The following is a 25,940-nucleotide window of genomic DNA, read 5'->3' as shown; positions in this document are numbered from 1 at the left end:
GACACTGTAAAGCTCGATGGAAGTAGCAAATGCAGGACAAAAAAAAGTTAATATGATTTTGTACATCGGTAATAACACCCTATATCATTTGTACATTCCTTGCTCAACTCACCCATACTTTTGGGCTTTGATGAGCTTTTTCTGGCGAAATTCATCGAGACCCGTTTGGAATCTTGGAATTGAATTCCATTCTAAAAATTATAATTTAGACACAAATCTATTAAGCTAACATGATTATATACGGAATATATTTGTATACTATTGTTGGCATACGAGGGAGATATTTATGTGCTATATTTCTACTGTAGAGGAGCGAGTCAAAAAGCATGGTATAGGTTACGGAATACGGAATAGAAACATAGTTATTTGGTGGTGTATAAAATCAATTTCCATCTTCCTCCTATGAATTTAGGATATGCTTATATCCAAACTTTGGAACGTGGTTGGAAAGTGGTGGGACGTCAAATTCTAAACAAAATAACCAAATTTATTAAGTAGATTTCAATTCCTCCAAAATGAGAAAATCCAAACAGCCCTTATTTATTGAAATCTTTTCAGCACTCGGGAATAAGCAGATGCAGACGGCTGGAGTGACCGTAGAAAACCCGGACAGAGGCAAAGATCCTATTGCAGAATACTCAGTGCGCTTGTTCTCGTTTCACTTAGGCTGTATGCTACTAGCACTGTCAGACTGATCTAGCCCATTTCAGCTGCATTACCAACATTACCAATTGCATTGCTTTGAGTAGACTTCATACCAAATTGCACTGAATATCTACAGCAGTAGTTGTGGCGTCATGTCTCGGTCGATTACTCCATTATTGTTGATGATGGCCAAGGGACGTGACATGCCAGCAGCAACAACACTAAAAAGTGTGGTTCGATCACGGAAAAGAGTGGCCCGATGATTCGTCACATTGCCGTCCACAACAAAGGATCTATCTTCTAGCAAAGTTAAAGGTGGCATCTGTCCGTGCTCTAAAAGGCCGCCCATCGTTTTGCAAACCCGTCCATGGTTCACCAGAAAAAGATGTCTGTAACATACAACTTCTTATGTGAAGATGGACGTACTAATTTAGAAGCAATGTCACTTACCGTCTCCCTGCTGCACATGTAAAAATTATAAGGGAACGAGACGTAGCTCGTGTGGCAAGCGCTCTAGCTGTGGAGCTCCCGGTCGCGAGTTCGAGACGGTTCGACGCGACCTTCAAATTCAAATCTGAGTGTAGTTGTAGTTCTGCTAATATAGATATGAACAAGATACTACGGCTGATACTAATTGGTGTGGTTATTATCCCTAGTGTTCAGCAAGTTTGATTTCTCAAAGTTTTTAACATTTCTACCGTTCACCGGTCGATTTCTTGAACATGCAGATGAGGAGGGGGAAAGAAAAGAGCTTGCGCTACTGTTGTTAACAGCGCCGTGACACTTTGACACTGACACCAGGGGTCGCTTGCATGCTACGATCAGATTGCAAACCGTGTCCAAAAGCTTTTTTTTTTTTGGTTTTTATAAAAAAAAGGCAAACAACGAAATCAAAAGCCCAACGGCCCAAAAGGTTTTGCAGCGTCGATAAATTTCCTCAGGTCGAAGCACCGATGCAGCAGGCGGATGCAGAATCTATCCCTACCAAAAAATTTTCTTAAAAAATCTAGCCCCCATGCACACCTACTCCCGGCATACAAAAAATTAAAATTGAAAGGAAATGGCTGGAAGTGGGGGGAAAAGGTGGATCGAAGCAGGAAGAAAGCGTACCATATCGCCAACGATCCTCATCCCTGGCATCATCACCACCGCGCTTCCCTTTCGCTCTCCACTGACGCCGACGCCGTAGTAGGTGAGTGGGCCCAACCGCCAAACAACCCAGGCGACGGTGGCTCCTCGAGTGCCGCCGGCGAGCGGCGGTCGGACAGCCACCGCGCCCCGGGCATGCTCGGTGCTCCCGTGCCGTGGCGATCGCCGGCGGAGCCCACGGCGGGGGAAGGGATAGTGGGCGGCCGGCGGGGCCCACGGCCACCCGAATCCGCCTGCGGGCGCGGCTGGCTTTTGAGGCCGCGACCGACGGGCGCTCTGCTCTCTTTCGGCGCGGGGTCAAGGGGGTGCGGGGCCCACGTGTCAACGGGCGGGGCCCGGTCGGGTTGGGTTGGCCTCGCCGTACGTATCCAGGGAGCCACGATTAAGCGGGCCCACAGCGGTGGGAACACCGCTGGGATCTGGTGCGTGCGGGCAGTTGGGATTGGGATGGGAAGTGGCAGGGGGCTCCACCACTTCAATTGCGCGACGGACGGACGAGTCAGTGCCTGTTTGGATCCAAGGGAAAGAGAAAGAGAAAGTGCAAAACTTTTGCTCTTTTGCACTTTTTTTGCATTTTTGGATCCAAACACCCCAAAGTGCAAAAGGGCAAATGCTACCGTAATTTTGCTAATTATGGATTAATTAGGCTTAATAGATTCGTCTCGTCATTTAGTCCTCATCTATGTAATTAGTTTTTTAATTAAACTATATTTAATACTTCTAATTAGCATCCAAACATCTGATGTGACAGGAGCAAAAATTTTACCATTTGCCCTTTTGCCATTTGCTCTTGGATCCAAACAGGCCCTCAGAAGCACGCCTGGTCGGAGAGGAGCAGTGTCCTCGCGGTTGTTTTGTTACGTTTGGATGCAGGCATGCTCTTTATTAACATTCTCCATTTTAAAATATAGGTTATTTTTAAAATTTTAAATATATAATTTTTTATACACCTAGATACACACGATATCTAGATGTATAGTAAAAGTTATATATTTAGATTTACCAAAATAATCTATAATTTAAAACAGAGAAAACATAATAGACATACATATGAGTACATCGCAACACAATTTTTATAATATATATTACACATGTGCATTTTTACACGTGGTGCATGAGAAAACACGGCTGGTATGAGAAGATTTTTTTTCCTCTAATAAAAAGATAGTGATGGATATATAGACTCATATTTGTTAATTGTTCCAGAACCATACTTTTTTGGATCCACGTGTGTACATGCGAATTGACTCTATTAGATCCAACTATGATGAACTATTATAGCACCCATAAGATTTGAAATGTGAGTTTAGTAGCTACTCATGAAATATGTAACACATGTAACATAGACAGTTACATGTGAATAGATCTGGTTGATAAATCCATCGGTGTCGAAGAACCACATTTATAACCATTTCAAATGAGAACCAATAAGAAACCATCAAAGAAATCTTCATTGTCTCGTGAATATCATTTAATCACATCACTACTATAGAGAGATATAAATTTAAAACTCTTTGTATTGCTTAGCTATTTGATTGGAACAATTGAAAACATTAACCGATCATTACCTCATTTCTAAGAGCAACTTCAGCACACCCTCTACTAAACCCTCTATTTTGAAAAATGCCTCTAAATTCTCTCATCCACCTAATTTCTAATTTTTAGGAGATCTTTATGGAGTCTTCTATTATAAGTTAGAATTGAAAGTTATTGCTGAACTTGAAGTAAATTTGAAAGCCTCTGGAAGTATAGGGCAGACATTCAGAAAATCTGAATTAAACATATATCAAATAAGGGAACCATACAATAAATTCACGTGGATTGTAGTTCAGCGACGAGTCACTGACACATGACAGCATCAAATCAGGGGGGAGACCGGGGGATTTCAGCCGGCCAGCCGCAGAAGATCCGGAGCCGACCCCACCGGCGCCGGTGGTGCGGTGGGCGAAGTGGTTACACCAACGCGACGCCAGCCCCCACCAACCCAGCGGCAGACACCACTTCCGCCTCGCTCCAACAGGCCCCTCCTCCCACGCGACGGCGCGAGGAGCACCCACCGCCGCCGCCGGGGGCCGCACCCACGCAGGCGACTATGGCGATGTCGGCGCCGCCGCCGGCCTCATCGTGGCTGGAGTGGACCGCGGAGTACACCAAGGCGGCGCAGGCGGAGTCCCGCCCGCCGCCGGAGTGGGCGGCGCGGGTGGCTGCGGCGTCCGCGGCCGCGGGGGAGGGCGGGGACGTGCCCTGGTCCGCGGGGCTCGCGGAGGTGCTGGCGCGGGCGCTGATCTCCGGCGGCGCTGCCGCGCCCGCGGCCGCCGCCGCCGCCGCGTGGAAGTACGCCGAGGCCGCGCTCGCCGCGCGGCTCGCGTCCCCGGCGCTCCTCCTCGCGATCCTCTCCACCAGGTACGGTCCCGGCGCTTCGCCGGTGGCGGATTGTGTCTCCGGTGGTGTGGTCCGTGGCGGGTGGTGGGATCGGGAATGGCGAATGCGCGTGCGATCGGCGCTGAGCTGTCGGGAATCGCGAACGGATCACTTCCACCTCGAATGCACGCGAGCATTTTTTTTCCCCTCCCCTTCCGAGTGTACACGGGTTTACAAGGAAGCTGGTGTGCTTGGCCCCAAAAAGTTGAGGGGAAAATGTGTTGACAGTGTGAATGCAATCGACAATGTAGATAGATCCTAACAGGGGAGAAATGACTTTTTAAATACTAAAGTCAGTTGGGTACTTCGGCAGGCTGATTCAAGTCTTCACTGGAAACCTCGTCCTGTTTTTCGAGAGAAGCAGAGTCTTGTAATAACAAACCCAGTTAGTTTGACTTATGTTTTGGAATTTGAAAAGTAGTTAGACTACCAAGTGGCAAAACACACTTAGCACTAATTATTTCATTGCTCGCTATTGCTGTCGTGCAAGCTGCAAAGTTTGTGGACCGTGTGGGGTATGATGGAGTCATGACTTTTCACAGTGTTGTTTTCATGGGCTTCATGTGTTCTTCTGGTCGTGCAGGGTCATTCCTCAGCGGTTTTCCAGGCCAATGGAGTATAGACTCTATTTGGAGCTCTTGAAAAGACATGGGTTCAGCTTCCACTATCAGATGAAAGCGGCAAATTTCAGAAAGTGCGTTTTCCCCCCGACTACTCCCTGTAGTTTTCTAATGCGCTCCATGTACCAATCAGTAATTTCTAATGAGAATCTGAGTCACAAGTGCAGTGATCGATATGATTTAACATTTGTTCATAACAACATTAAAAATGAAATTTCAGTTTAAGGTGTTTGTAATTATAATTATAAAAAGGGCTATACCAGTATAGCACCTTCTTCTATCTGTATAGTAGATATAAGTGGCTGTATCCACCATTTGCACCTAAGGGCTCCAATTTTCCTCTGATGGAAAGTCTACTTGTCTTGCAGTAATGAATATAATTTATTCTGTTGAACTTGTCAAGGCACAATTTATTCCAGAAGTTTTTTCTGCAAATTTCCTTATATTTTTCTTTAGACCATTCCTCATATTCTTCTATTCCTATTACCTTTGTTATTGTTCATTGTTAAATGAAAGTTTAGTTTGTTTCTTGTAAATAAGATTGTATGTGCTTATATGTGTGATTTTTTTTGGCATCATATTTTTGTGCCTTGCATGGTTCTCTAATCGTGCATTCTATTCCTCTAGCAGTCTCAACTGCAATAGTAAATTTGTAGGGTTAAATTTGCTGGAACAATAAGAGGCCCTTTCTAAAGCCTCTCTTATGTTTGCAGGATCATGGATTTAATAGACGAGAACCTTAGCCTTTCCAAGATATTTGGCATTTCTACATGTCAACCAGGGGTTTTTGTTGTGCATTTTGTTCTCTGTATTTTATGGCAGTTAGTTGATGTTGTTTTGGATGATGAGGGCCTGTTAGAGTTAACTCCAGAGAAGAAAGCTCAATGGCCAACCAGGCCTGAAGATGTGAGCACGTTTGAAGGAACTTTTACTGAACAAAGAACTGAGAAGATTGAGAAGTTACAGAAGATGAACACTGTGACAACTATGGAGCTCATTGAGCATCTTCTTCGTAATAAAGTAATTACTCGTATCCTATCATTGGCACGCGAAAACATGTATGGCTTTTCAACTTGCAGTACTCTTTTACTTAGTTGTTTCAGGTCTTTCTTCTTATCACATGGAAATGATGGATTCATCTATATGCAATGATTGGTCATTAGTAAATTGTCTCCAATAAATTAGTCAAATAACCGTACTGCCTCTGTATTCCATAAGCCCATAGACCTCAAAAACTTCACTCAAGCTTATGGAAGTTGCTTTGGTTTAAACCTGTTTGTGTGGGTTTCAGCTTTTGGGAGCTAAAAATAATTGCTCAAGATATGCCAGAACATATCAGAACCAATATATTTATGTAATGTTCCCTGTATTGTTTTTCTCTGTGACAATGTAAACATTTAACTTGATATTCTAGAAGAACTCAGGGTTATGCCAAAGGAAAACAAAAAGGTTACATTGGCTGCACTTGTGGTATTTGACTTGTCTTACTTCTTAAATAACCAAGAAAAGTTTTGATAGAAACTGTGGCAATGGGACTCAGCTTTCTGATGGTCTGATGGAGTGATTGGTGAATGCTAACATTAAGTTCATACTGCAGTAGTTCACTGGAAGTTCATGACTGAAACATAGCAGTCATCTTGTGTTCATATAAATAAATGAAGTAAGGGTGAAAGGATAATCCCACTGAAGATGCCAGTTGAATATACATGCAATTTTCCTTTTTTCCCCTTGTATGTGTAAAACCTTGCACTTTTTATTTAAATAACATTGTTGAAAATCTCAAATGTTTCAGGCAATCTCACTGGGGAGCATTTACTAACCGGTTGCATTTGCTTGCAACAAACTCATCTACCTTACAAAATTCAGCAATATCCTTGGAACCATTTCAGCAATTGATTCTAGGTGATTGCAATGTATATGGAGAAACTAAACATAATATGCGTAAAAGATTCCACCCAATAGTGGCTTCTAATCCTCTATCTTCACCAAATGGACGATGCCTTGGTGCTAGCTATTCTGCACTATGGATTCCCATCGATATGTATCTTGAGGATTGCCTTGATGGTTCAATCGCTGCAACAAATTCTATTGAGATTTTAAGTGGTAATTTCATCCATTAAATATAAATAAATTCCTTGGTTACCTTGAATGATGAATCCATTGTTTATTATTGCTTTGGGCTGCTGCTAAATTGGTGGAAATTGCAGGTTTGGTCAAGGCTCTTCAATCAGTCAATAGATCGACTTGGCATGATGCTTTCTTGGCCCTTTGGGTGGCTTCACTTCGCCTTGTACAAAGAGTGAGTCTTCAATCTTCACTATGATTTTTGAGATTTCTGACAACCTTACAGTCTTTCACAACCTAATTTTGGCCTTTCGGAACAAGCAGGAAAGAGAACCGATTGAAGGTCCTGTACCTCACCTAGACACACGACTATGCATGTTGTTGTCTATTACAACACTAGCGGTTGCTGACATAATTGAGGAAGCAGATTCACTTTGCAATGAAACAGAACTCAACAGTCATTCAAAAGAAAAAAAATCAATCGGTAATCTACGGAATGAATTGATGCTAAGCTTACAGATACTCGGTGATTATGAAAGTTTGCTTGTTCCTCCTCCATGTGTTGTCCCAGCAGCCAACCAGGCTGCTACCAAAGCTGCAGTGTTCATTTCGGGAATCAGTATTAATAATGGCTACATGGAAAATGTCAATGGGATGAATTATTGTATGTGTCTTGAAACATTTATCTTTGAATTACATAAATAGTTGGCAATCTAGTTTAACATTATAGTTATGGATGCAAGCTAATCTGAATATAAATCCTCTATAATTTTGTCAGCTGGAAATATGCGACATTTGATTGTGGAGTCATGTATCTCAAGGAATTTACTGGACACATCAGCTTACTACTGGCCTGGTTATATCATTAATCATGCCAACTCTGTATCTCTCACACTCCCTAGCCAACTTGCTGGGTGGTCATCTTTCATGAAGGGTGCACCATTGACTCAGTCGCTGGTTAATATGTTAATATCAACTCCCGCTCCCAGGTGTGTACCTTCTCCCCCCTTGAAAAGGTAGCCTTGCATAATTCGCCAAACTTTGGAATTGGCAATTACCAGGGCCTCATGATTCACAAAAAGAAAAACATATTTGACCATAATCATCATGTATGTAGCTGTGTGCTATGTTTTTTTGCTTCAAAAAAAAATCAAAATAAGCAGCTGCATTGTAGAAGGATGTGTTAAAAAAATCACAAGAGCTGAGCTATTAATATCCCTATATCTCAGTATCAGCATATTTGTTAATTCTCATACTTCGTTGTTGGTAATAAATCACTGAATGAAGCTCATAAACTTGATGGAAGCTTGGCAGAGGTCGAGAAGTTATTTGAAGTTGCAGTTAATGGGTCAGATGATGATAACGTTTCTGCTGCCACTGTTTTATGTGGAGCCACTCTTTTACGTGGTTGGAATTTTCAGGTTAGTAGATCGTAATTTTCAGATCCATAGTTTGACTACTCTTTGTTGATCCTATCATTGATTAATTTAAAAACAGTCATGTATTTATGTACATGGAAGCAGCATGCATTGCCTTCTTTTGTTTTCTTGGAGAACTAATCTAACATCTCGCTGTTTTGAGGTTATTAATATTTAATATTCAAACGTTGTGGTTTCCTATCTTGTAGGAGCACACAGTTCGGTTAGTTGTTAAACTGCTTTCACCATCTGATCCAATTGATTATTCTGGAAGAGAGAGCCAATTGATAAAGCTTGGTCCAATGCTCAATGTTATTCTTTCAGGAATATCTGCTGTGGACTACGCTCCAATCTTCTCATTCCATGGCCTGGTATGGTTAGCATGGCCACATACCTTGACTTATACTTAACAGTTTATATTTATATTTTGATTCTGAACTGTTTCCTCCCCATATCACCAGATTCCAGAGCTGGCTGCTGCTCTTATGGCAATATGTGAAGTTTTTGGGTGTCTTTCTCCAAGTGTTTCCTGGACACTGAGAACAGGAGAGGAGATATCTGCTCACACAGTCTTCTCAAATGCATTCATTCTTCTGTTGAGACTGTGGAAGTTTAACCATCCACCACTTGAGTATTGCGTAATGGGAGATGGTGCTCCAGTTGGCTCGCAGCTAACTCCTGAGTATCTTCTGCTATTGAGGAATTCCCAGGTTTTATCATCCAGCAGTTTGGCAAAACAACGAAATGTACAAAGGCAATTACAAGTTCCTACTTCACATCCATCATGTGAGCATCCTATTTTTATGGATTCGTTTCCAAAGTTGAAGTTATGGTATCGGCAACACCAAGCTTGTCTGGCCTCAACTCTCTCTGGACTTGCTCATGGGACACCTGTACGTAACAATGTGGACAGCCTTCTCAATCTGATGTTCAGAAAGGCCAATAAAGGAGGCACATCTATAGGTTCTATATCTGGAAGTAGCAGCATAAGTAATTCTTCCGGTCTTGGTGGTGACGATCTACATCTTTGGCCTCAGTTGCCAGCTTGGGAGATACTGGAAGCTGTTCCATTTGTGGTTGATGCTGCTCTTACTGCTTGTTCACATGGAAGATTATTCCCACGTGAACTGGCTACAGGTTAGTTGTGTTCAGTTTAACGCAATTTTAGAAACTAACACAACTTTTATTTGAGAATCAAGAGTAATAAAGAATACTAAACCACCATGCTCATCAGGGTGCTTGTCCATGTCTTTTCATTTTTCAGGCCTGAAGGATCTGGCTGATTTCCTGCCTGCATCTCTTGCTACAATAGTAAGCTACTTTTCAGCCGAGGTAACTCGGGGTGTTTGGAAGCCCGCATCCATGAACGGATCAGATTGGCCTAGCCCCTCCGTGAACCTATCCATGGTTGAAGAGCACATCAAGAAAATTGTAGCCGCTACCGGTGTTGATGTTCCCAGGCTAGTTACAGGTGCTCATCCTGTTACCATTTCCTGCCATGAGTTGTGCTACAGCCAACATGCTAATTTTCTTGCAGAGTATTAATCCAACTATGATATATTGCAGGTGGAAGTTCTTCAGGTACACTTCCATTGCCATTGGCCGCTTTCGTGAGCCTCACAATCACATACAAGCTTGACAAGGCATCAGAGCGTTTCCTTAACCTTGCTGGCCCAGCTCTAGAGAACCTCGCTGCAAGCTGCCCGTGGCCAAGCATGGCAATTGTTGCAGCATTGTGGACCCAGAAGGTGAAGCGGTGGAGCGATTTCCTAGTGTTTTCAGCTTCGCGCACGGTGTTCCACCACAACAACGACGCGGTCATCCAGCTCCTCCGAAGCTGCTTCGCTGCTACCCTTGGCATGTCATCCACATCAGTCTGCAGCTGTGGAGGTGTCGCTAGTCTTCTGGGCCACGGGTACTGCCCTGGCGGTTTCTCACCAGTTGCGCCAGGAATCCTGTACCTTCGGATATTCCGGTGCATCAAGGACTGCTCCATACTCACCGAAGACATACTCTACCTTCTCATGCTCTCGGTGAAGGATATCGCCGAAACAACCGTGCCCAGACAACGGTCAGACAAACTAAAGATGACCAAGTATGGTATGAGGCATGGTCGTGTATCTCTTTCCGCTGCAATGACACAGGTGAAGGTGGCGGCATCACTGGGCGCAACACTCGTCTGGCTATCCGGCGGCACAGCCCTGGTCCAGTCGCTGATCCAGGAGATGCTCCCCTCGTGGTTCCTGTCCGTGCAGAACCTTGATCAAGGTGGGACCAGCGGAGGCATGGTGTACAAGCTGGGCGGCCATGCGCTGGCCTACCTTGCAGTGTACTCGGGCATGTTCGCCTGGGGCATCGACCCGACTCCGGTGTCCCGGCGTCGTGAGAGGGTCACGCGGTCGCACCTGGAGTTCCTAGCAAGCGCCCTGGATGGCAAGATCTCGCTAGGCTGTGACCCCTCCCTGTGGCGTGCCTATGTTGCCGGGTTCCTGGGCCTGGTGGTGGAGTGCACCCCGTGCTGGGTGCAGGAGGTGGAATTGAGGGTGCTCAAGCGGCTGAGCAGTGGGCTACGGCAGTGGGGCGAAGATGAGCTCGCCGTGGCGCTCCTCCGCCGCGCTGGGCCTGAGGCCATGGGCACCGCGGCCGAGCTGATCCTGGGCAGTGAGTGGTGACGCCGATGCGCGTGCACGGCCGTCGATGATGCTGCCGTCTGTACATAGTCGTGACAATGTGTATGTGCCATGGCGTGTGTTGGATTGATTTTGTCGTTAAAATTGTTAGACGCTTTGATCTCGCTAATACTAGCCTCTGCTAACCGTCACTTATCTGGTTTTGAGTCAATCACCATCTAACAGAAACCCTTAGAAAAACAAAATAAAACGTTTTAGAACTTCTCTTGGTGGGCCTGTTTTCAAGTTCTTGAAACAAAGTTTAAGGGTTTACTGAAAAAATAAAAGTTATGAAGTTCGCAGAATCCCTATGATACAAAGGGAGATGTAAACTATTGATCGCTTGGAAATACATGGAACTACTGTCCGGGCCAAGTGGTCGTACCTATTTCAACGTTTACCGTGGCAGATCCGTTTGAATTATTCCGGTTCAAGTGCGTAGACCATCGCTATACAGGTACATAATTGCAACGCACTTTAAATGGAACAACCCAATGGTCTATCGGGTAACATCCCATGAAACCACCGGATTCCGGATCGTCAGGCGTACCTCGCACGAAGGCGAGTCTACACCGTTACATTTTTACAACATAGTCATATTAATTATTACAAACCGGTTTCTAGTAAAGTACTGCAAATCTAACTGAAACAAATTTATACAGACATTGTTTGAAAATTTCAAGTTTTAACAACCGGTTTCTAGTAAAGTACTGCAAACCTAACTGAAAAAAATTTATACAGATATTGTTTGAAAATTTCAAGTTTTAACGGACGTCGGTGCGTGTGTATATAAACCAAAATTCGAGTGGTGGGGGATATGTCCACTTGCCAGGCCAATCAGGTATTAGGCTTACCGCGTACCATATTTATGGTATGTGGCTAGTACTTTCAAACACTTGACCACCACTACCACGCACTGCGGCCTTATCAAATTGATCAATACAGACGGGGATGGTACTGCACATAATCCCCGTCCGTGATCCTTATAGTGATTGCAGAAAAGTAAACAATCAACTCCTATATCGCGCGAGTGACAGGAAATCACTCAACTTCTGCCGGTCCTATTAGCAGAGCATCTACTCGATAAGGACTCGAAAACATTACATAGGTTCCTAAGTTTCATGCAACTAGGGCTTCATAACAACTCCTAACACTTAATGCACAAGATAGATATATAGCAATATAAGTGCATAATTTAAAATACTGGGTTATGCACCGGGGCTTGCCTTCACTAGTGAGGCTGGGGTCAGTGATGTCAGTATCTTCCGAACCTGGGTTCGGAGCTTTCGAGAGACCCTTGGCGACGTTTACTTGAGCTTCAGAAATACCCTCGTCGGGTTCCGGGATTAGCTCGTAGGTACCGTCGGCGAATATCGTCAAATCTACATGATATGCAATTGATTTGAAGCAAAGGGTTATTATCTTAATATTTTGTTTTCACGATAAAGTTGCAATCCAACAAGAATATAATCAGTACATCACTTCAAGACTTAACTAGTTTGTACAAACAACAAAAAGATTTGAAAACAAAACTTAAGTAGAGTTTTCGGTGAAAAATTTTGTTCAAAACGGCTATTTGGTGAAGGTTACAGAGCTGATCGGATCTACTTAACAGCATATTTTTTAGACAGCTTATCTAGCTAATTGGGGTGTGCATCAGAAAAGTCCGATCTGTGCATACTGCATCGATTGTGTTTAACCGATTGATGTGTTTTATATCGGCTGTGCCTTAGCCGATACCTGTATGAGATGTTAACCTGGATAACTACTTACGCATCGGCTCAATTTTGCTTTGGCAAAAGTACCCGATAGAGGTGTAGCCGATCGACGTGTAATCGATGAGCGTGTGGCCGATGGGTGTGTAGCTAATGGGCGTATATCTTACAGACGTGTAGCCGATTGATGCATGCTATTTTATAGAAAGGCCCTTAGAAAGAAATAGAGGCTTGCATTGGGGTCCCTAATCGACTTGAATAGAATAAGTCGAGCAGCGGCGATTAAAATCCGGCGAGGAGGCTTACCGGTGGCGAGGAAAAAGTGGGAAAAAAGGTTCAGGAGCTCACGGCGGACTTGGGGGTGGTTGGAATCGTAGAAGGAAAGCTCGGAGGCGGCGGTTCGACTAGATACAGAGCCGGCGAGGCGAGGTTCCGAGGGCGGCGATGATGGTCCGGCGACTGGAGTGCAGTAAGGCGAAGGAAATCGGTCAAGGGGCTTCGGCGTGGAGATGTAGTGCTGATGATGCTCTTGGCGAAGGAGGAGAAGGGGTGGAACTTCGGTTCGATTAGAATTAGCACGATGGCGGAGATTAAGATCACCGGCGCGACGTTCTGGGCTGCGTGCGCGGGAGGAGGAAGAAGAGTGGGTCAGGAAGGGGCAGTGAGATGCGGCGGTGCTAGTGGAGTACGAAATCGGAGAGGAGGAGCGGCGGAGATGGCTGACAGCTGATGGTGGTAGACAGAGGAGCTCCGGCGAAGTAGTCGAGCGGATAAGAGAACAGGAATGTGGGTGCGCGTGAGGGAACGGAAGAAAGGAGAAGTTCACTAGGCGCGTTCCAATGCTTAAAAGAGGTGCGTGAGCGGGCGGCAAGCAGCTGCTGGTGGTCAACGGCGCGCGTGGAGGCTCTGGCGGGCGGCGGCACGACGCGTCTGTGCGAGGAGGAGCCAGCGGGGTCGGTTAAGCGGCGGGCGGGCGAGCTGGCGGCTAGGTGGCGCAGGAAGAGCGGCGAAGGGGCAGCTGGCTGTGAGGGAAAACGCCGGCGATGGGCGGTGGGCGGTGCTGCAGAGAAACAGAGAGGGGGAAGCAGGAGGAAGAAGATGAGGACCTGTTCATAAATTTTGCAAAAGTTTAAGGAGTTCACTGTAAAGTAAAATTTCCTTCTAAACCATAGTTCTAAAGAAAATATGCCCAAAATCAAAAGTGTAGAGCTTAAAAAGATCTACCACTTTGCTTTAGGTTCCAGCTTAAAAATAGTTAGGGTTTTAAAATTATTTTAAAAAGTCAACAAATCATTCAATTTCAAATAAATCCGAAATGAATTTTACCTTTTTAAGGAAACCTTGGAGTATTTACACTTCTTACAGTGGTTAAAAAGTAAAAACTTACATTTGCAAATCAACCCTTCACACATTTTTAAAATTACCTCCCATTTGTACATAATTTACAAAAAGAACCCTACTTTTTCCAATATTACAAAAATACCCTTTAACGTATATTTAAGTCATTCATCAAAATAAATACACACTTCACACTAACAAGCACAACTTATACTAGAAATTAGTATGCCTAGCTCCTAAGTACCTGAAATATCACAGCCTCCCTCCCTAAAAAGAATCTTGTCCCGAGATTCCGGAACAGGATAGAATTGGAAGATTAGATATTTAGTTTGGCTCTAAGGAAGTCTGAAAAGTTACGTTGAAGATAAAACTCAATTTTCCAAGATAAAACTGTTTCTCTTGTTGTGCTTCTCTCTTTGGTATCCAGTATTCTGATCCGATGTTCAGTATAAGATAGGTCTGGCTCGATTTTGATGGTTTGGAAATTGATGACCTCGGTAGGAATTTTGATGCATTTCTTAAGTTGAGATACATGGAAGATATTATGAATGGCTGCTAGCTAAAAAGGAAGTTGAAGACGATAACCTACAGGTCCACAAGTTTCAAGAATTTCAAAAGGTCCAACATACCGAGGAGCGAGTTTTCCTTTCATACTAAACCGTTGAACACCTCGGATAGGAGATACCCTTAGATATACAAAGTCACCAACTTCAAATTGCAATGGTTTCCTTCATTTGTCCGCGTAGCTCTTTTGTCGAGATTGGGCTGTCTTTAGATTACTTTGAATGATCTTTACTTTTTCTTCTGCTTCAGTGACAAGATCGGGTCCAAAAATTTTACGTTCGCCGGTTTGAGACCAACTCAAAGGGGTTCGGCATCGGCGACCGTATAATACTTCAAAAGGAGCCATCTTGAGACTTGACTGATAACTGTTATTGCAGGAGAATTCTGCCAAAGCTAAGCATTTATCCCAATTTTTGTCATATTGGATTACACAGGCTCTAAGCATATCCTCTAGGATTTGATTTATCCTTTCTATTTTTCTGTCTGTTTGTGGATGATATGCGGAGTTTCAAATTAATTTGGTTCCAAGAGAATGTTGGAGTTGCTCCCAGAAATGAGCAATGAACTATGTCCCTCGATCAGAGATGATTGTCTTAGGTACTTCATGGAGACGAATGATTTGGTCTAGATATATCTCGGCATACTTCTTAGCATTGTAAGTAGTATGCACAGGAAGGAAATGGGCGGTCTTGGTTAATCGATCAACGATTACCCAAATAGAATCATGCCTCTGGGAAGTGTTGGGTAAGCCAACGATGAAATCCATACTAATATCTTCCCACTTCCAAGAAGGAATGGGTAAAGGTTGAAGAACACCAGCAATCTTTAAGTGACTGGATTTAACTCTTTGGCAAATATCACACTTAGAAACATATCTTGCAATTTCTCTTTTTATGCGAGTCCACCAAAAGTTCTGTCTCAGGTCTTGGTACATTTTGGTACTGCCAAGGTGCATAGAGAACTTGGACAGATGTGCCTTGTCCAAAATTTGTTTACGAAGCTGATGGTCCTTGGGTACAACAATACATCCTTTGAACCATAGAATTTCGATGTGATCTACTTGAAAACACTTATACTTTTCTTGTCCCTGAGCTAGCTGTTGCTTGATGATTTTGACTCCTTCATCATGTAGTTGTGCTATAATGATACTATCTTGAAGTGTGGGTTCAACTGCTATATGATTCAAACTATCTTGAGGAATAATCTCAAGATTGAGCTTTCTCATTTCCCAACAGAGAGTTTCACTGAAGGTTTCTATTGATAAGCAATGGCAATGCGCTTTGCGGCTAAGTGCATCCGCAACCACATTGGCCTTGCCTGGATGATAGTGTACTTCTAGATCATAATCCTTTATAAGCTCTAGCCAACGTCTTTGTCTCATATTTGGATCTGCTTATGCAAAAATGTACTTGAGACTCTTATGGTCAGTGTAAATGTTGCACTTAGTACCCATAAGATAATGTCTCCAGATCTTAAGCGCATGGATAACGGCTGCAAGCTCAAGATCATGGGTAGGATAGTTCTGTTCATAAGTCCTGAGTGCTCATGAGGCGTAAGCAATTACTCGGTTGTTTTGCATGAGTACACAACCAAGTCCGATGCCCGACGCATCGCAATAGATATCAAAAGGTTTGGAATTATCTGGCTGAGCCAAAACTGGAGCAGCAGTGAGGTGTGCTCTTAGAGTGTGGAATGCTTCTTCACATTTCTCATTTCAGGAGAACTTAACTCATTTCTTCAGCAATTCTGTCATTGGCTTGGCTATTTTTGAGAAGTTTGGGATGAAACGACGATAATATCCAGCAAGACCAAGAAAACTATGAATATGATGGACTGAAGTAAGAGTCTTCCAATCCATCACTTTTTGAACTTTACTTGGATCAACATATATGCCGTCATTGGAGATGGTGTGACCTAGAAATTTAACTGTATCTAGCCAAAATTCATATTTAGAGAATTTGGCATACAAGTGGTGTTCTCGCAATCGCTGAAGGATAATATGAAGATGTCTAGCATGATCTTCTAGATTTTTGGAATAGATCAGAATATTGTCGATGAATACTACGACGAATTTATCGAGCTTCGGCATAAAGACAGAGTTCATGAGATACATGAAATAGGCTGGTGCGTTGGTAAGACCAAAAGACATAACCAGATATTCATAAAGTCCATATCTGGTGGAGAATGCTGTCTTTGGGATGCCGCTGGGTTTAATTTTTATCTGGTGATATCAAGAGCGAAGGTCAATTTTGGAGAATACCTTGGCTTCAGCTATTTGATCGAACAAGATGTCAATACGGGGAAGAGGATATTTGTTTTGATGGTTACTGCATTGAGGGGACGATAGTCTACACATAGTCTGAGGCTATGGTCCTTTTTCTTCACAAATAAGGCTGGGCATCCCCATGGGGAAGCACTTGGACGAATAAAACCTTTATCAAGAAGATTCTGGAGTTGAACTTTTAATTCTACCAGCTCATTGGGTGGCATACGATAAGGTCTTTTAGAGATGGGGGCTGTACCGGGTTGTAACTCTATAATAAACTCAATATCCCTATCAGGAGGCATCCCGGGCTGATCGTCCGGAAAAACATCTGGATACTCACATACGACAGGGATGTCCTTAAGCTTGATCCCTTCTATGGTATAAACACAAGAGTTGATATATTCTCACTGTGGAAGATATAGAATAGTAGCTCTGTGATCAGGTGAGTCTATCTCAACCGCTCGAGAAGAGATATTTAATGATACTTGGTGCCTAGTCATCCAATCCATACCTAGTAGGATATCCATTCCTTCTAGGTTTAACAAAATTAAATATGTCTTTATCAGGTTGCTACCCAATTGAATTGGCACATCTCTACAGATTTGATTTGAAGCAATTTTACCGCCAGGAGTCGCTATCATACATGTTCCTTTAGTATGATAGTAATCCAAGCCTATTTTTGTTCCAAACTTTGGACTGATAAAGCTATGGGTTGCACTGGAATAAAAAAGTATAACTGCAGGTTGATGGTGTATAGTGAAAGTACGCGTCATTATTGGTGCACCCTCAGGAAGTTCGGAGAGAGTTGTGAAATTCACCCTCCCTTGGTGGACTTGTACAGTTTGCTTTTTGCCTTGGCCCTTGCTGCTCGCGTTGGAAGTCTGCCCTTGGAATGATTTCCTAGGTTGAGGGCAATTTTTGATGAAATGCGATGAACTGCCGCAATTGAAACAACGATTGTTGTTGTTTCCCTGGTTGAACTGCGGAAAGTTCGGCCTTAATCCAAGGTGTTGCTGCTGCTGTTGGGGCTGAGGCATTGGTGGCCTGTTGAATGTAAATTGCTGAGGGGGTTTAGCTACCCATCTGCCTGACTGATTGTTTCAGGGTGGGGCTCGTGGAGATGTATTCTGGACTAACCGATACCTCGGGGGTTGAGCACTCGAGGGTCCAGTGGGTATCTTCCGCTTCTTCTCAGCTCGATGGGCTAAAATACAATCTTTTTGAGTAATTGCCATGTTGACTAGCTCATTGAAGGTGTCTGTCTTAACAAGATGCAGTCGTTCTTTGAGCTTGGTGTTTAGGCCACGACGGAAACGATCTCGCTTCTTGGCATCGGTGTTTGCATGATAGCCCTCCTGACACAGGTGATTGAAGATCTGTGCGTACTGCATTACGGTATGGGTTCCCTGGGTAAGAGCTAAGAATTCATTGAGCTTCCGCTCAATGAGCCCTTCAGGAATATGATGCGCCCTAAAGACGGTCCGAAACTCTTCCCATGTGACTACATGTCCTTCTGGCTGCATGGCATAATAATGATCCCACCAAATGCGAGCAATGCCATGAAGCTGCTGTGCTGCAAAGAGTGCCTTGTTTGCTTCGGAGCAGGGTGCGGACAGTAGTGCGAACTTGGACTCAATAATGCGGAGCCACACATCCGCATCAAGAGGCTCTTCGATCTTATGGAAAAGTGGGAGCTGCGTGCTGAAGAAATCTTGGTAACTAGCAGAGGGATGTTCACCACGACCTCGTTGCTGATGACGAAACTGGTTCTGCTGTGCCTGCACTAGCTGATCAAGGAGTTCAGTCTGCCGTGCCATTACTTCTGCTAAATTTGGTGGTGGTGGTGGCGGTTGTTGGAAACCGCTAACTTGGTCTGTCCAGAAACCTTCAGGGGTTCCACGAGTAGCGCCAACCATCTGAAAAATGGAAGATGTCCCTTAAAAATCACCAATACTTACTTCCATTCTCAGAAATATACCGCACAAAAATAAAATATGTGGAGATAGCGCAACAGATAGATAGCTCAATAGATAACTGGACAAGAAACTCGGGTTATAGATGATACACTGGTAGCCATTACTATGTTACATCTTGGTAGTCCCCTAACTACAAGTCAAGCCATGCCTACACATGCCACATATAATACAACAAGTGGCCCTTAGTGTCGGTGTTTAACCGGCTGCCCACCGAGGGATATACCCAAGGTGGTAAGTTTTGAGTGAGGAGACGCCGAGATTAGGAACTCGAAGGTGTAAGGAACACAAAGCTTAGACAGGTTCGGGCCGCAAAGCGCGTAACACCCTATGTCCTGTATGGTGGTTTGTATTGCCTTTGGTGTAGAATGATCTAGAGATCGTGTTTCGAGAGGGGTCCCTGTCCTCCCTTATATATCTGAGAGGCCAGGGTTACAAAGATACTAACCAACACCAGCTAAGGAATCGTACCAGAACATATCTCAAGTAGATTCCCTCTGTATCGGTTAGCTCTATCTCCTATTTAAACGGAATAAATAAGAGATAAACAAGATGAATAAGAGATAAGACGGACTTAATCTCCTAAACCTCTTTAAACTAGTCATGTACTCAATCCCGTGGCCCCGGGTCTGACAAGCCCCCGAGCTCTTCATAGCTGAGTACTGCAGGCTCATCGAGTACCTTCGAAGCAGTCTTCGACTTCTTCTGAAGCTTCGTCTTGAAGTCCTTCTTCGAGTACTTGCTTGGCTGCATCGAAGCTATGAGGTGCTCATGCCCCGAATTTTTATCATGGTGTGCAATTTAAAAATCGCACTCCATATGTAGTAGCCCCCAAGCCTTAGGTTGAATCGGAGAATCAGGCTGAGGGTCCCATTAGTCTGTAATCCTCCTTATCTTTCAAAGAAATTTGAAAAAATAAGTAGTCGATGCCACGTATCCCGCAGCCCCCGAGCCTTGAATCAAAATCCCACAAATTTGGAGATAAGGATCCAAAAACCGTGGCATGCTGACCAAAAATTGACGACTTGAGAAATTACCAAAATGATGATACAAATGATGGAAATTAGATCGTGAACCCGAAAAACCCCTTTTTCCAGGCTAATTAGCCCTGAAAAAATGATTAATCGAATATTTAATCCAAACAGTCCACCAAATGACCCCTCATCTTCGGAATATTCCCAAAAAATGACCCTTGAACTTCGGAACAGTAACTTTTCCCCACCCCGCTGGTTATTTAACCCCGCGACAACAGTAGGAAAAAACTGTGCTTTCAATCTGCATTTTGGCAAGAACCGCCAAAATCCCCACTCAAGGCCAAGCGCCGCTGCCATCCCCCCAAAGAAATCCTCCCGCTCCAACCTCCCCGCCCCTCTCCCCGCAGCCCCCGAGCATCTCGTGGCAAGCGAATCGGAGATGGCGCCCAAGAAGTCAGAGATCGAAGGGAAGAAGAAAGAAGTGCAGCCATCGACCGCAGAGTGGACACACAGTAAGTGCTCCCTCAACTATCTAAACAAACTTGTTTCCGAGGGGTTACTGCAAGAAAAGAACCTTGTCAACTGGCGCCCCTCTTACCGTGAACCTTTCCCCATGGAGAATGTTGACGAAATCGTCACATTTCTCGATTTTGCCGAACGGGGATTGGCCCTCCCCTCTTGTTCTTTCTTCCGGGGCCTTCTGTATTACTACGGGCTTGAGCTTCATCACCTCAACCCGAATTCTATCTGCCACATTTCAATTTTTATCTATTTTTGCGAAGCTTTCCTCGGAATCGAACCCCACTGGGATCTTTTCCGCTTCCTCTTCCGTATCAAACCACAGCCCACATCAAAGAACCTTTCTGTTGCGGGGGGTGCCGGCATCCAACTGCGTCAGCAGGCCGGCGACAAATATCTCACATACAAATTCCCCTCCAACCTTCCCGGGTGGAAGAATCATTGGTTTTATATCGAGAACCATGCTCCCCACCTCCCAGCGAAATCAAACAGACCGCCTGTAGTGAGGCCAGAGTGGAATCTTGAACCTTCCGGTGGGGACATGGATCAGGTCAGGGAACTACTGGACATCATAGAGGCACAGAAGAAGAAGGGAGTGACCGGTGCCTCCGTCATGTTCGCATTTTTCAAACGCCGCGTCCAGCCAATCCAGCAACGCCATCGCCTGGGATTCGAGTACACAGGCCCCGCTGATCCTTCTCGCATGTGCGCAGAGGAATTGTCAGATGAAGCCGCGCTCCAGCGAGTTCAGCGGGTGTTGCTAGACGTGGATGCCGTGCCGTATGTGCCAACTTTGTTTTCCGCGCGAAATCCGCCCAAACCGGTGAGTATTCGACTTCTTTTTGTTGAAAACGACCTCTGTTACACCATTACTTAACTGAAGAACCTTCTGCAGGGACATACAAAGCTGTACCTCAGCTACCCACCGCGACCCGATATCCCCCGGCCGGACCACCTCCTCCCCAGTGCCGCTGTTGAGGCAAAAAGAGCTCGCATTGCCGCAGCTCAACGCAGCAGCGGGTCCACCGAGGATCTGGGCTCCCCGGCGGGGGAGGAAGCGGAAGAGGAAACACGTCTGGACAACCCCTCTGAGCCGATCGTGGGGTTGACCGGCGCTTTGCCGCTGGTGCCGCAAGGTCGTCGGATAGTGCAGAAGCGGAAGGCGCAAGAAGTCGAATCTTCCGGGTACCTTTTGCTTGCCTTACTGTATTGCCATATGCTGATATTATGTCGTACTTACAATGTCCTCCTGTAGTCCTTCCGGCTCCTCCTCTCGGGCCGAGCCCGAAAAAGAAGAGACAACCCCATCGGCCGCCGCGACCGTCACCGTTGCCGTGGCGGGGACCGCGCCGTTGGCTGGTGAAGTCCCGCCGCCCTCAACAGAAACACCATGACAGGCCGTGCGGATGAAAAGGGCCATCAAGAAGAAATCGATACTATAAGTCTACCTCTGGTTGCACAACACATATTTTGATCTTTCGACTTGTACGCTGATTGGCTTCAACTTTGTTAGAGCTGCAAGAGCCGCGGACCTCCAGCTGACACCAGCTTCGACTACCCCAGCCCCCGGGTCTTCGACCCGAGAGGAATCCTCAAGCGCTGGGCCAGTCACAGCTGCGCCAGCCCCCGAGCCATCGGCCCCAGAAGGGTCAGCGCCCGCGGAGCCAGCCCCCGGGGCAGACACGATGCTGCCCGACCTGCCGCCTCCCGAACTCCGACCAGTCGAGGTCGGGGCCGGTGGCGAGAAACAAGTCGAGGCCCCTAGCGCTGCTCCTACGGATGGCACAGGTAAGCATCTGACCGCCCCGGCTAGCCACCAGGATCCGCATGCTGTATGCTGAGAATATTTGTGATTGCAGGTGCTCAGCAGCTGACTATTGAAGAAGCCGTGGGAACCTCCAGGAGACCTATTGAGCTGCTCCTGGCCGGGTCAGGTTGTCGAGATGCCGTCGCTGCCGACCTGGCGGGTGACCTGCTGCTGACAGATGGCAATATAGAGAACCTCAAGAAGGCGCATGACTTTGCCATGGTAAGACCTGGACACTTTTCTGCCGGTGACTATATCGAGTTGCTTATTTGGATTTCCCTTTTTTATGCAGAGTGTGATAGCCCATTCCCGGAAACAAGCAGAAGAACTGAAGACCCTTGCCTGTGACCGCAAGGAACTTGCTGCCCTGAGAAAACGCCTTGACGACGAGAGGACGGAGAACTTGCATCTCGAGAAGGTCAACGTCGATCTCTAGCAACAACTCGAGGAACAGAAGAAGGAGCTCGAGGCACATAAGCACGCGCACCAGGAGCAGCTCAAGGAGCAAAAGAAAGCGTACCAAGGTAAGCTGTTGCTTCCCTCGGGTACTTGCACTGTATGACTCAACCTGGATTCTGAAAAGCTTTCCACCATAGAACTTAGGAGAATCTTAATGAGTAAAGAAGAGCTACTTACTTATGTGAAGAACCTGCTCTATCGCCGTACAGATGACGTCGAGAGGCTATAGAAGGTGATCGGCGACACTGAGCGACAGTTCGTCGACAGCCTTCAGCGAATCAAGACGCTGGGCGAAGAACTCGAAGACCTCAGGGGGGCCGCCCGGGAGCTGGTGGACATGGTGGATCCATCGGAAGAAGGCGAAACAAACCCTCAGCCCCTGCTAGAGCGGCTCCGCGAGGCCCCAAAGAAAGTATTCAAATTCCTCTCCGAGGCTCCTGTCACATGTGTCAACAATGCCCTTGCGATCGTGAAGTCCTTCCTGCTGAACGTGCAGCTGGAAATATTTGCTCAAGGCATGGCGGCGGACTGCACCGAGGATCAATTTGACAGATACCTCCTAGAGGCCCAACCTGTATCAGAACGTATAGTTCAAAGTGTAATGCAGGATTAGGGTACTAAAAACAAGTATTCACTTCCTTGTATATATGGTTTCTTCTGATGTCTCTACTTGTGTATGTGCATACATTCAGTGCAACACTGTCAAACCAGACTACTCTCTCCCTATGTCACACTATACTACACTAAGTGCATCTAGAAAGTCGACGATTTGGAAAAGACTAGAAATCGTCGAGGTTGGCCACAGAGGACTGGCTGCCGGAAGAAGAACGATTGGGCTGAGGATTAGGTTCAAGATCTCCATGCTCGGAATCAAGGTCGAAGACTCCTTCAATCTCTTTCGGATCTTCTTCTTCGTCTTCACTTTCCGATTCCACAGGTGCGATAGGAGGTACTGACCGCTCATGAAGCATATTGATATGGGCGATGACGTCATCAAGCTCAAGAGTAAGGTCATGGACTTGCTCTTGGAAAAACTCAATGACAGTGTTGCGCTGAATGATTAATGTATCACTCTCTACGATCTGATCCTCTCGGTGAATGATGGTTTCATCCCACTGTGCGATAACCTCATCTTTAGCAGTGATCATGGCTTGGAGCTCTTCAATCTGAGTAATCTGCCGGTTAATGCTTCCGTGATAACCTTGGGCTATACTGGTCATCTGGTTCATACCGCGGCGCTGATGTATCTGATGATGGTATTGTGCATTCATAAACCTGACCGTAGCACGTAGTGTCTTTTCTGCCCAATCTCCCAGTAAGTGTCCAAAGTGTGATACTCGAAAAGTCCACTCGGGGTCACAAGAATCTGCTGATGGGAATAGACCAATAGGATACCGGGTAACTTCATCTGGATGCTAGTCACAGAAAATGTTGATGGCTTCAAGAGCTGCGGCTTCAAAAGTGTCTGCTAGACGGTGATCAACCACATCAATCTCGATGGGCTGCCACAGGGATCGAGATGGATGCTGGGGAATAGTCATTTTCACTCTGCACCGAGGAACACCCTCTTCACTATACTCCACGCCAACATATTGCGGTGGCTCGGTGTAGCTAAACAACTGAAGTGATTCCCACAAGAGACGTGGAAAATCCTCCCAATGCAAGGCATTGGTGTGAGCATATCCCTCGTGGTCCCAAAAGATCTTCGGAAAATCTGCCATCTGAAGCAAAGATTCAAATGGTAAGATTGCAAGTTTTCAACAAAAATGTTTTGAGAAAACTGCGGGAAAAATGTGAGTTAAACTCATGGAATAGCTGAAATGCAGCTACCCTGCTGAAAACTCACAAGGTAGATGGAACGAGATAACCGATTCTGGTAATAGCAACGGCTGGAAATCAGATGGATGATATAGATCTTAAGGATGAAACAATAGATGCTGAGATACTAAGGCCTAAGGCTATCTGTATGACCATTTCAAGACTGCACTCGTGATAAGCAACATTCTAGATATCCTTAAAACAACAAGCCATTTAATTCATTTTGTTTAATCATGAAGTATGCATGCACGTACTGCTTGTCCTCACAACCAAAAACAATTGCCAAATATTTTTGGACTTACGTGGTTAGTTTCAGTAGCATAGCTAGTCGAGAGATCCTATTCGTTTAGAACCTATTGAGTCGGGGTTAGCGTACCTGCAGAGAAATCACAATTATATCATGAACCTTTCATGCCAGCATGTCATGAAAGCGTTCCCAAACATTACTGTTCACTTATAGAAACAACAACCGTACAATTCCCGCCGTACAGACGACGTTAACATACATTACTTTCGCAACGTATTCACGGGGATACCGTATAAAATGGGGGTATGAACAGCGATCACCGTACCCTATGCTTAACCATATACTCCCAATATAATCAACTTATCGTTGGTACATTGGCAGCATCTCAAGTAAGCCACTGCTTGAGAAACAGCGTTCGGTTCGCATCACCGACTGGAAGGCCAAGCTCTCTCAGTTGGCTGAGGATCCTTACCCTCTTACCTCATCGTCGAACGCGTCGTTACAGAATATAAAGTTGATTGTGCTCGAAAGTCAGTTTTTACAGAAATGTAGTGCTGGAAGTTAGAGTAGTACTATGAGCGTACTACATATTTATATATTAGTAACTACATGATAACTCCCATATAAATCCCTAGAGCTTTATGTACTAAGCATAATCCTTAACAAAACCAACGCAGTTTTACAAAATACCTTGTTGGTCCATCTTTATACTAAAAATATTTTCAAGGTCAATCATATCTCTGGTGTACAACCTGGCAGCTCTGATACCAGCCTGTAGCAGAACCGCTTGAATTATTCCAGTTCAAGTGCGCAGACCATCGCTATACAGGCGACATGATTTCAACGCACTTCAAACGGAACAACCGAATGGTCTGTCGGGTAACGTCCCGATGAAACCACCGGATTTCGGATCGTAAGTTGTACCTCGCACGAAGGCGAGTCCAGAGATACAGTCACCGTTACATTTTTACAACATAGTCATAGTAATTATTACAAACCGGTTTCTAGTAAAGTACTGTAAACCTAACTGAAAAAATTTATACAGACATTGTTTGAAAATTTCAAGTTTTAACGGACAATATTCAGAGAGGGTAGTAGAAAAGATACAATAACGCGACTACTCGTCGCAAAAGCAAGCACCATACTTAGCCCAAAGCATGGCATCATTCCGAAGGGTCATTGCCGGCCGGGGACGGATCCCATTCCACGGACCAGCCAGGCGGTAAAGTGCAGGACCAAGGAGAACTAGCAACTGAGTCCTCGAATGACACACC

The 25,940-nt window shown here is 45.1% G+C and overlaps 1 protein-coding gene across 1 annotated transcript; it reads left to right on the top strand.

Annotated features, from left to right (window-relative positions):
• Nucleotides 1–3,784: 3,784 nt before the first annotated feature.
• Nucleotides 3,785–11,142, top strand: LOC112880648 (mediator of RNA polymerase II transcription subunit 33A-like). Its single transcript, XM_025945380.1, has 12 exons — nt 3,785–4,197; nt 4,799–4,909; nt 5,549–5,893; nt 6,628–6,938; nt 7,043–7,134; nt 7,224–7,563; nt 7,678–7,888; nt 8,206–8,320; nt 8,527–8,688; nt 8,779–9,454; nt 9,582–9,788; nt 9,884–11,142. Exons 1-12 carry the CDS (start codon nt 3,887–3,889, stop codon nt 10,987–10,989), a joined length of 3,987 nt encoding a protein of 1,328 aa, XP_025801165.1. The 5' UTR covers nt 3,785–3,886; the 3' UTR covers nt 10,990–11,142.
• Nucleotides 11,143–25,940: the final 14,798 nt, after the last annotated feature.

The sequence above is a fragment of the Panicum hallii genome, chromosome 2, assembly GCF_002211085.1.
Source record: "Panicum hallii strain FIL2 chromosome 2, PHallii_v3.1, whole genome shotgun sequence".
Taxonomy (NCBI): Eukaryota; Viridiplantae; Streptophyta; class Magnoliopsida; order Poales; family Poaceae; genus Panicum; species Panicum hallii.
Note: the sequence above shows the minus strand (reverse complement) of the source record. Positions and strands in the feature narration are given on the sequence as shown.

What these genes read in the sequence shown, in the direction of transcription:
- LOC112880648 (XM_025945380.1), top strand. Translation starts at nt 3,887, where the DNA reads ATGGCGATGTCGGCGCCGCCGCCGGCCTCATCGTGGCTGGAGTGGACC. An exon ending in AAAGCGGCAAATTTCAGAAA is followed by an intron (nt 4,910 to 5,548) that starts GTGCGTTTTCCC and finishes TTATGTTTGCAG; the next exon opens with GATCATGGATTTAATAGACG. An exon ending in TTCTATTGAGATTTTAAGTG is followed by an intron (nt 6,939 to 7,042) that starts GTAATTTCATCC and finishes TGGAAATTGCAG; the next exon opens with GTTTGGTCAAGGCTCTTCAA.